The following is a 12,129-nucleotide window of genomic DNA, read 5'->3' as shown; positions in this document are numbered from 1 at the left end:
TGTAAAATTCTTGGCAAAATGCTGTCCAACCAGCTGACCTCCACTGTGCAACAAGTGATACACCCTGATTAAAACTGGTTCATACCTTTGGGGCGGCTGAGGGGCAGTAAAGGGTTCGATGCCTGGGACTCCATCGGCATTTCGGTATTAGGTGACATGTGGCACAAGGGGGCAATAGTCCAGTTCACGCGGCTGCAGCAACAATATGAGCTCGCTCCTTCGGAGTGGTTCAGATACACTCAGATTAAACACGCCCTGATGACGCATCTGACACCCGGACAGGAGGTTCCGGAGTCATCCCCGCTGGAGGATAGGCTACTGACGGAATACATGCCCAAGAAGGCTACGTCCCTCACATACCGCAAGCTCATTAATAACCTGACGAACCCCATGGGGCCCCTTCGGGATAGGTGGGCAGAGGAGGTCGGGGAATTTGATGACCCGGACTGGCGTGAGGCGCTGGCCTCGCCGCGGGAGGCGGGTATCCCCTCAAGACTGCGCCTGGTGCAGCTTCGGATCCTGCACCGCTCGTACTACACCAGACATTTATTGCACAAAATGGGTAGAGCGGTGCACCCCTTCCGCTTGCGTGGTTGTGGGGAGGTGGGGACCTTTTACCACACTATTTGGGAATGCCCAGTCATCCAAGACTTCTGGAGACGAGTGATGAGGACGATGTCGCAGGTGTGCGGAGTGTCATTGGTGCCTGAGCCCCGGCGATGCTTGTTAAATGTGTGGGAGCCCAATGACCTCAGCCGGCAGGCGCAGAACTGGGTGACACTGGGGATCATAACGACTAAAAGGAACATAGCCCAAAAATGGGGGGCGGAGAGGGGACCAACGCTGGCCGCATGGGGAAGGGACATGGATGCAGCAATGTTTGCGGAGCGCTCTGTGTTTATCAGGCGGGGATGCCCCCGAAAGTGGGACAAGGTTTGGGGGGCGTGGCACAAATTCAGAGGAGAAATATGCACCCCTCCATCGCTGTCACAAGATGAATCCTCGGACTCGGACTAATGGGGAGGCCCCAGGGATGGAGAGGCCAGGGACTGTTACCGGCTATGCGGCAATGTGCTGGTCTGGGATCCACTTATGTATTGCCAGGTGGTATATGTTGTTAGCAGAAATGATGGGCAACGTAATGTTTCAAGTGTCTTGTTGGTTTGCTTACAAAAAAACTAATAGAAATGGTAAAAAAAAAAAAAAACTGGTTCATACCAGGCAGGAACACTTTCCTAAACCTATGCAGTCTTTTCAGGATGATAAACTGGGCTCACAAGACTGGCGCACATCCCTGGGTAGCAGCATTTTACATTAAAAAGGCATGGTCCCATACGATCCGCCTTAAGAAACAGCCCCGCACTCGCTTGAGGGCCATGCTGTACCTACTGTGCAATGGGCATGTCGGGGACTGGAGCAGTCTATCACCAAGTCAGAATGGTATATCTAGCTGTTTGCCTGTCCTATCCGTCTCCTCCGCTTATTCTTAACTTTCCTGTACTTTCCTATCTTAGACCTACCACTCTACAAAAGTATAGCCAGCAAAGGGAGACCCGCCCAAATTGTTACTCTATACTAGGCCTATGCCAGCGGTAAACCCATATAACAAATGTATGTATTATGTATGGAAAACAAAAAAAAATAAAAAAAAGGAAGAAAAAAAAGAAAGCAAACTTGTAAGTGATGTTGGATAAATTAACAGATTAAAGTTATGCTATTAAAAATCATTGACATAATCTCAATGTACGCGGATGATGCCCTTGTATATCTCTGCCAAGATAGTACAGTGCTACTGCAGCAGTTTGGGGCTGCCTCTGGACTAAAGGTAAGCTGGGATAAATCCCAACTTTTCCCAATGACACCCCTTTCCCCAGATAGATAAGTGTTCATGAACGCCTTGCTCCCTTGGGCCTGTGATGGTGGTTAAATATTTGGGGGTCTGTGTCTACCATTCGGACAGGGACCTTGTAGACGGCAACCTAGGCAGAGCCCTTACTGGTGCTATACCCTTGCTTCCATTCTGGACTGCATGACCAATCTCACCTATGGGATGCATAGCCATCTCGAAGATGCTCCTTCTCCCCAGGCGGTTGTATTTTTTTCTCTGCCCTTCCTGTTATACTTCCCCGAACATTCTTTATGGAATTACGAACACTCTTGACCGAGTTAATCTGGGGCAATTGTAGGAGGCGAGTGGCGCTTCATAAGCTGTGTGCCCCACTCGAGGAGGGTGGCCTGGACACTCCAAACTATGAATATTATTTTGCAGCCACACACTTGCAAAGGTCTGCTCATCGGTTGGCTGGGCAAAACGTACCAGAATTGGGCCAGTGGTCTGACCGAATGCACCCGCCTATGGTTCTGCAATGGTTGCTGGGTTCGGAAGGTGTGGTTCCCCCGAGGGGCAGGTAAGATTCTTATACATATGGCCCGGTCATGCTGGAATGCCTGCATGGTTAATAATCGTATCCCCCTCCCCACACCCCCAATATGCCCCTGAATTATCTCTCTGGGCGATGCCGGGCTGTACCGCCAAGGATTCCAGACCCAAATCCACCACATGGAAAGAATCAGACCTCACGACGTGGGGAGACTTTTTAAATGACAAGATCCTCAGCACGTTCGATAATTTAGTGGGCGATTACGGTATATCAATGGATCGTTCCTCCTTTATGCCTCGCTTACTAGGCATTTACACAGAACACACTATGAACCAGAAACATCGAAATTCTTCCAGGTGGTGCTAACACACATGGGAGGCCAACATGACATCATGCAATTGTATTGCTCTCTACGTGCGGAGGGGGGGGAGGGGTGGGAGCGTTACAACCTCTTCGTGCCCACTGAGATTCGACTCTGGCCACTACATTTACAGAGAAGGAGTGGGTACAGTGCCTTGGGGTCCCCAAGTGCGTTTACATAAACACACAACTCAAATATACACAATTCAAGTACCTCCACCATACAGCTCTCGATCCAGAGAGACTGCCACACATGTACCTGGGGACTACAGACTCCTGCCCCCTCTCTCGAGGTAATTCAGATAACTTTATCCAGATGGTATGGACATGTCCCCAGCTCGCTACATACTGGGACGAGATAACCGGCATTCTCGCCGAGGCCCTGGACACGCCACTCCTTAAAGACAGCCTTCATTATCTCTTGGGCATCACCTCCCGCTCTGCAGCGCGTAAACCAGTCAATACATTTATTGATCTAGTGTTGGTCTTAGCCAAGCACAGAATAGCCATGTGATGGAAGTCAACTGCGACCCCTCCCATTGGACTGTGGCTATCCCATCTACGAGCTGGCACAGTGGCAGAGCAGGAAGCACTGTGCAATAAAGTGATAGGGCGCTCTGCCCCATCTCACCCCCTAGCCTAGAATGACAGATACTTGGAGGTGGTGGAGATCAAATTTGCTGGCGCGCCTCCCTGAACATCTCTACCGTGCCGATTCAGTTCACGGCTCTACGATCTGACCGCTCCATCTCCCCCCACCCACAAGTTTCCCTCTATTTGTTTTGGCAGTGTATGCCTCCCAGGCTCCCTTGGGGGATCCCTATTCCTCCCCCTTTCTATCCCACCCAACATACCACATTGAGGTTTCGGGTAGTCACACGATTACATCTGCACAGTTGAAACTGTTTTCACATTGTTTCGAGTTATGTTTTATCTTTTTGTGCCCATTATTGATACCGCAAGGGTTTGAACATGTGTATAATGAAGGACTATATAATGTCTAATCATTTTGAAACCCCTTCAGTGAGTGTATAGACTTGTCTGTACTGTTTGAATTCACAACTGTACTAATTTCTGTCAAATACGTTGTTGGTTACAATGTTAATATTTTGCATTTACATCAACAGCACAGGACAATGAAAATGACGTACTTTGAGAACGAGGTCTGATGCCAGCACTTCTTTGGTCCCTAGGATCTTTGCACCCGCCTCCTTGTAGTGGTCATCAGAAAATTTTGAGTTTTCACCCGCTCCACTTTCAACCACAACATTAAAGCCCTGTTTAATCAGTGCCTGGACCCCAGCTGGTGACAAAGCCACCCTCTTCTCATTCTGGAAAATTTCTTTTGGAACACCAACAGTCAGTTGTTTATATGGAACACCTGCAAAAGAAAGAAAGGAAAACCTTTGTACAGGCTCTGCAGAAAGAATACAAAGGACTGAACCCCCTCGTAGACAAAATGTTTCTGCTGGTCACACATCACAGTGCAGCAGATCATTGGAGAGAGAAAAAAAAAAACGAACCCAGCAATCCATAGGGATCCGAGCACTGGCAAGGGACTTGCCCTGCACCATCACTGATTTACTTAGGGTCAAGTGCGTACCAGAGATTAAGGGACAAGCGCATTGGATTCCAAAGTCCAGGACAGCAGGTATGTGAACAAAGTATGACACAGAGAATGGCTCCCAATGTAAGTGAAGACAAGAGGTAATTCATGTTATTGTAGTAACAAAAAAGGTTGCTTCGTAACCGGTATTGGCAAAGCCAATACCTATGCCAATACCTATGGTGTTGGCAGCGAGTCCAAGCTTTTTTGTCAGTTATATTTTGCCAAACTTTATTCTTGGGGAATGTGCACAGTCCACACCCATTAAATTAGAAATTGGCTAAACGCAAAAACTATTTTGTCTCATAAAACACACATTGGCATAGTAGTCCCTTACAGTGTGTGCGTGTGTATATATATATATATGCTTTTGGTAAAAGGCCTGAAAGCTCACAATCACAGGGAAGATGGCAAATAGCTGAAGCTAGCTGAACCGTTGCCCCATGCTGTATGCTGCAAGTAGTGGAGAAAAAACGTGAATGACCCAATAAAAGGCCAATGTATGAAGAGGGTTGGCTGAACGCCTCATAAGTATATTGTACACATAATTTTAGAAAAATCATAACGTCTCGCCTAACCTGGCCCCTAGTAAAACTTCATTTGTTATTATTTCGGTTTTCACCATGCCATTTAACAGGTTATAATGATCCAATAAATTAATTAATAAAACAAGACACCTGCTTCAATCTTTCTGAAAAGAAACTGGTTACTTACCAGCGACATAGGCTTTGAAAACCTTTCACCACCAGGTGTTTGTAAACTTTAGGTACATAATGAGTAAGATTTTTCCATGTAACCCCCAGTAGGCTTCTTCAGACATCACATCATTGGCAATGGTCTTACTGCTTTAACTAGCTCTGCTCCAGAATGGTGCTCAGCACCAGCATGTGATATCTAGGGCTACACGGCCCTTACATCTTCAAGGAGCACCACATTCATTAATCATTGGTAACGGGTGTCAGCGGACAACATACTCGCAGCAAAGCACAACGGGGAGGGAAGGGGGGGGGGTAGAAATAGTACAACTTCAGCCCTGACCTAGACCCGATTTCCTTATGGTGATTATTATTATCAGAAAATGTGCCGCATTACGCTGCATAAACTGGCTTTTCTGCTGCATAAGTTAATCAAGTATGCCACAATGTTGTCCTCTCCTGCAACATACTGCAAGTGGCCCTAGCTGTACTCTAAAGCAAGCAATGTGCATCTCATACGAACTCAAAAATAATTTCTGAACTTCACACTGAACAAACTCTCTACTTACCACATGCAAAAAACAGACAATACAGACCATATTAAACACGATTCTCTAAGGAAAGAAAGTTTCATTGCATGTTGGCTAACTGCTTTCTCTTTGAAATCCTCTACATCGTGCAAACTGTAGAAAAGCATCTTGTGATTAATAAGGCGGGATGTTATAAAAGGCAGCATGTTAAATATAGGCGAGTTTGGACAAACATACCAAAGGCAAATTTATGGCCTCAACACAAAACACCATAACAAGCCTTAGTGAACGTTTGAGCTTTTGGCATTGTAAATAATGATGTTGGTTCGATTTTTTTTTGTCAAAGTAGCATAAGCAATAAAAGAAAATCCATGAAGCAACGAAAGGGTGCAGTTTTTTAATGGAATTAAGATTTGTGTTAGCTTGAGTTTTAAAAAAATGGACAATTGTTATTTATTTAGCTAAATAAACAGCAATGTTGCATTTTTAAAATGCAAGAAAACAAAAATAGCACTCCCTATCAAAACAAATGGAAATGTATGCTCACCTGCAATCTTTCGCTCTATAATTGTATTAAGGGTGCAGTACCTTATGTGGCTAATAGAGGTCGCATTACAAGTCTACAGGGACACCTAGTAACAACCTGTGGTACTGCACACTTTTATTGCTTTGTGGATCTTATTGCTTATGTATGCTTCTGCTGGGATATTTTTACATTAAAGTTTTTTTTAAAAAATCTAACAGTCATTTGCAATGCCAATAGCTCAAACTTTCATTAATATGAGACCTATTGCATTGAATATGCTTGTTATTAAACCGGGCAGCTGTTTTGCTGAAATGCCAGTGCCACAAAAGCATAGCTAACACATGAGAATAAATGGGCTTCTACGAAGAAGTGCGATTGCGCCTGGTTGGCTGAACAAGAGAGGTGTTAAAGATGCTGTCACGACTGATGCTGTACGATGGTGAGGTAGTCTATATTATGGCGATCGCATGCTGATGAAGGGGATCTCTAGCCAAATGGGATACTATGTACTGCCAGTTAAAAAGACGGCATTGTTAAAGTGAAAGCACAAAGAAAAACTATGTTTTCCTACGTCAATACGGCAAGCAGTGCACAAAGAAAGGCATGGGGCCACCATTATGAAAGTGAAAGCGCGACATGGAGCTCTGCAAAAAAAAAAAAAGGTTTTAATGCAGCAATCTTAGTAAGCTGGGTGTGCTAAGGAGCACAAACAAATGAAAAACACCTCTTTAATTACAGGAGCAACATGTCGGCGAAGTGCATAGCTGTAGTGCCTGGAACAGCAGCTTTGACAATGAAATAATTAACAAAAGAGTGCTGAGAAACAGAAAATGAAACTACAGAGTATTGTCACATGTTATAGGGGCAGTCTTTATGAGAGGTTCCAAGAGTAGAAAAGGAGGGACTAGTAAAGAAATTAGTCCAAGGGAAAAAAAGCATTCCAAAAGACAATCAAAGGAGCCCATAAAAACATGGGCGGAGCTTAAAACCCATATTCTGAATACCGCACGTCTCGAGGAGACAGCGCAAGCGTTACATAGGCGAGACCTAAAAATCTATTGGTAGACTTAAAGTGCATTTACTCAAAACGTTTTTGCCACATGATGGCAGAGGTACACCTTTTTTCAGTCATTGGAAAGCATGCAAGGATACTTAGCATATATTTTTCATATCTATAAATTCTTCACCTAACTTAGTCTTTCGCTGTGTATTGTGCGTTTCTTGCTTGATCGCCACTACTGCATTCTAGAGCCCTCCAGGGTAGCCTTTAGAATACACCTCAAAAGGCAGTTGACTGCATGGTACAGTAGAAGTAGGAGCACGTGGTGTGCTGTCCTGGGTTTTTATAAAAAATAAGCTGTTGCAGTACCTTCTCATCTGTACCTCAGTGGACCACAACAATTCTGGTGATAAGGTGGGACCCAATACGCAAACCCAATTGTGCTCTGCTATACTTCGTCAGAGGTGGATTCATTAGTGTGGTAAGTGAAATCAAAAAGTGGACTGAACACCGATTTGTGGGCAACTAATCTTGAATGTGGTTACTTTACACATTTTCTCTAGTACTGTGAGCCAACGTTTGGGCAACCGCTTTATTTCACTGCTGTGCGTTCACTTCCTTGGAAGTCCAGCAAGCACGGAACTATAGAGAACATCCTACATCAATGTGTGTGCACATGTGGGGGTGGATGACATCAGACGTCATTCCGCAGGGTCGCGTTGCAGGAGGCTGTAAGAAATTGGGTTATTATTTGGGGTGGGCGACTACCCACCTCAAGGAATAAATCACAACCCTTGCTAACCCATTGCCGGTCGTAGAAACTTTTTGTGATATAGGATCTATCCGTGCCTTAAGTGACTCAATAGAGGTGAGTGAGGTACTATTCGCTATAGAAAATAGTCGCCCGGAGAAAGCCCGATAGAATCGCTGTGGACCTGTATAAGTATTTGCCAGGCTTTTGGGCCCCATTGATCACAAATGTTTTAAAAGCTGCAATAGTGGGCCCCTTAGTCCACACAAGGAAAAAAGTCATTATTGTGACGATTTTTAAAAGGAGGATAAAACCTAACCTCATTGTTATCGCCCAATTTCCCTGCTCGATTGTTCGTTTAAAATATTGGGCAGGGTAATTTTGGCTAAATTGGAACTTTGGGCACTGGAACACCAGGCGCTTTCAATCTATCAATTTGGATTTCGCCCAGGACTTGGAACCGTAGAATAACCTCTAAATCTGGCTTTAATTGTTCAAAAGTATACTAAAGAACAAAATGGCTGTGTTCATTTAGCGTTTATGGACCTAATATGTGCCTTTGACACAGTGAATCGTAGTCAACTATGGCCCATAATGTAAAAATGGGGATCGATGGAGCGATTATTTCCTTGCTTAGTAGGCTACATGAATACACCTCAGCACGTTACAACAATCAGGGAGATTTGACTGAAGGATTACCCTCAGATATAGGAGAAAGACAGGGCTGTGTCCTGGCTCCATTTCTTTTTCAATTATACATCAATGGGCTGGGAGACTAACTATGTAAGTTGGGAAAAGATATTCCAAAATGTAATATGTACCAAATCCCTGTTCTCATATGCTGCCAAAGCTGTCCTGATAGCCAGGACAGCAAATGGCCTCAAGTGTTCATAAAATCATTAAATAAATAGAACAATCTAGGGCTAAAAGTTAATTGCACAAAATCTTTCATCATGAAATATGGCTCAAAGAAAGCCGAAACAAGAAAAATTTTACTGGGGGAGGGGGGCGAAGAAATTGAGAAAGTACCATATTTTACCTACTTGGGGGTGCCATTTGATGCCGATTTTAGTTGGAAACATGCCAATTAGAATCATGCAATTTCAGAAATCTATTGATGCTATTGTTAGATTCGCTAAAAGATTGGGACATAAACCAACCAAGGAGATTTTATGCATCTATAAGAGTGAAAGTCTTTCTGTAGTGATTTCTGGGGCCGGGGTGTGGGGACACGTGAATTGTAAATCACTCCAAGTAGCAGAGAATACGTTTCTAAGAAGACTTCTTTCAGTGCCTCAGTGTGCTGCTGTCTCTTTCTGTCATGAGGAAGTTGGTATGAGTTATTTGAAAGACTACATAGCGATTCAACCACTGTTGCTCTGGTAAAAACTTGGCAGAACCCTAGGGCTGCCCTCCGCAAAATAATATTGACAGCCTGTATGAAGCTGTACAGTAGCTTAGACATACCGTGGCTTAGGTATGTTAAAATGAGTTTTGTTAAAATGGGTGTCCCAGAATATTATTGAAACCCCGATATGTTAAAAAAAAATTCATCTGTTACTATAAAGTCACTTTTTTTTTTTTTTTTTTAAATCAAACTTATGGCCGGGCAGGCTCTATATTGTAGCGTGCCTGGTCAGCCAGAGTGCCTACCACAACCACAGAGAGAGCCTGCCCTGTACCTACAAACTGACTTAAACGAAAGAAGGACATTTTTGTTGACAAGGATGTGTTTAAAAACTGTACATTTTCTAGTTGCTTTCTCTACCCAAGGCACGTAGTTTGCCTCACTCCGTTTGTCCATGTGACAATTGCTCACCTCAAAGCACTATGCACTTTATTCTTTTTTGTAGATTTTATACCTCCCCCAGAGGAAACAGTTTAGTTGCCCTTTAATTACTTTTGGCAGGGATTATGAATTATAAATTGGCAATGGAGTTACTCTCTCTAGGGACAGTTGAAATCATATATTGTATTTTAAATTATCTTTTTACTGCTTTTAAGATTCAGAGTAGAGATTGATCATTTTAAGATCTGTAAATTTTGTGTACGTGTATGTGCTGTTTTCAAATGAAGTTGTGTTTCTACAACCTTTTATGGCTCTTTTAGAGTCGAAATAAAGTATTCTTGACTTGACACAACCCTTGTAAGGGTGAACCCTCAAAATCATAAAATTAACCGGAGCTTAACCCCCTGCTAGCTGTGGCACAGGGCAAACAAGCTTATCTTAGGGCAATGTGTAGTGCATTTATATAGTAGAAAAACAGAAATAAATTTGAAATGCGAAACAATATCCCAAACGAATTAGAAAAATTAGTTAAACTCCAATAAGGGGTACCATAGATTTGGGTTTTTAAAGCTTTAAGTAGAAATAGTACCAAGAAGCATAATGTGCAAATGATAGTTAATGACTGCAGTAGTTCAGAACTTTGGCGCAGACTGCGATGGAGCACAGGTCTGATATCCAAGCCGGTTCATTCCGGTCAAAGATTTTACCTTCTGACTTTGGTCCTTCAAGTCCCAATCCACCACACAAGTATACTTCTCAGGGGAAGCACTTAGAGACTCACAAGGTGTGAGGCAAAAGCCAAACAGTACGGTCCAGTTGTCACTAGTCAGCTGGTTAGTTGCAGGAAAAGACGTACTTTAGCTTGTTGTGACCCTGTAACTGTAACATTAGGATAGCCTAATGACCTGTGGAGTCCACTTCGTTGTCCTGGGTACAAGAGAGAACAGGTCTGGTCCTTCATGGTTCTTCTCAGGCTACAGACAGAAAACCCAGTCCTCTTCTGTTCTTCTTCTGGTTCAGGAGTGTTCTGAAGAAGGTGCAACTTTTATGCCTAGCACAAACTAGAGATGAGAAGGCCTCCTGGGTATGCCCTAACCAAAGGGGTAAAAGTTCTTCGGCCAAACTAAACTTGGGCTCTGAGAGCTGGGGAAGTGTGGAGGGAGAGTATCATGGTAATCCTAGTGTCCTCCCATTTGTAACATTAAAATCCAGATTGTGAAAGTCCCCCTTCCCAATATATCCAGAGACCGAAGTCTGGTAGAACAAAACAGGGTTTTCCAGCAAACAGTGGATACAGCAGAATAGCTTTAGCATCCTGTTTTCCTTTTTTTCAAGTGAGGACCCCAATGTTACAAGTAAAAATGTAGCAGACCGGTCTAGCAGAATAACACTAATACAAAACAGGATGGTCCTGGCTCCATGCTGCATCTTGTCAGTTTCTGAAGAGTCATCTCGGACAATTCAGGTTAGCCGATGGCTTGCTCTTGAAAGGCATTTCATACCCATTCAGACTTATTCAAATGCCTAACTGGCTGGCAGAAGTGGGAGAGAAAATGCAAATTTAGCATCTAGGATCTTCAGGCAGGGAAAACGTAACTTACTAAAAATTACATTTCATACATACTAATTAAAATCGAACTTCACAATCAAGTTTTACATGGTCACTGTAGAGTATGGCACAATAAGTGCTGCAGTTCGCTAGTGACATTTAACTTAAAGCTTCTGGGTACATTTTGTAACATACTAGGATTTATATTCAAGTTAAATATAACAATCCGGATAGCGCTAATTAAACCATGTTTTAAGGGGAGCACAGGGACTTTACTACTGGTTGCCAAGGGTTAAGTGTACAGAGTTCTTAAACAAGCAACAATATAGGGTTCAGCCAAAGATTAAAAATATGCGGTGACCATGAAGATTGTATTATTAAGAAAGTATAAATAACAGGAAGGTGAGCGAGGGCAGTTTTGAGTGGCAATGAAAACAAATATGTAGTAGAATTGCACAGAGCACATAGTGCAACTGAAAGACTCCAGGAAAACAGGATCTACTAGCATGTAAAATGGGGACAAGCAAATGGGTTGAAATTTAAGGCATAACTGTTACAGTTTTGGGAGTTTAGAACATATACCTTATATTAAAAAATGCTCCGTTTATAATCTCAAGTGTTTACCTTGTAGAACTAAGGCATTTTATTTTTTTAAAGAGTAATTTGGATAGAAGAGATACCTGTGTGCAATATGTTATTAAGGATTCATAAAATGGGGGTTAGTGATACAGACAATGGCAAATAGGAGGCACTTGTGTTAAGCATGGAGGAGGTTTTAAGGCTTGTCTCATTAGGAAAAATCAAATTTGTGAAATTATTTTCGGGGGGGATTTAAGGTGAACATCGCAGCAGACTACAGTTCTCCTTAGAAAATGAACAAGGGTGAGTGGAGAGACCTTTATGTTGACAAACTGGGGGGGGAGGGGGAGGTGTACATAGAAA

The 12,129-nt window shown here is 43.2% G+C and overlaps 1 protein-coding gene across 2 annotated transcripts in view; it reads right to left on the bottom strand.

The window, feature by feature from the left end:
* NNT (nicotinamide nucleotide transhydrogenase) overlaps positions 1–12,129 on the bottom strand; it is a 391,279-nt gene that overhangs the window by 358,723 nt on the left and 20,427 nt on the right. For both annotated transcript variants that reach the window (XM_085631219.1, XM_085631218.1), the window contains exon 3: positions 3,893–4,122. In XM_085631219.1, the coding sequence (XP_085487345.1) occupies positions 3,893–4,122 (230 nt within the window). The remainder of the gene's footprint in view (positions 1–3,892; positions 4,123–12,129) is intronic.

This window comes from Triturus cristatus, chromosome 2_1 (assembly GCF_964204655.1).
Source record: "Triturus cristatus chromosome 2_1, aTriCri1.1, whole genome shotgun sequence".
In the NCBI taxonomy this organism is placed as follows: Eukaryota; Metazoa; Chordata; class Amphibia; order Caudata; family Salamandridae; genus Triturus; species Triturus cristatus.
The sequence above is the reverse complement of the archived record's forward strand: the minus strand, read 5'-3'. Positions and strand labels throughout refer to the sequence as shown.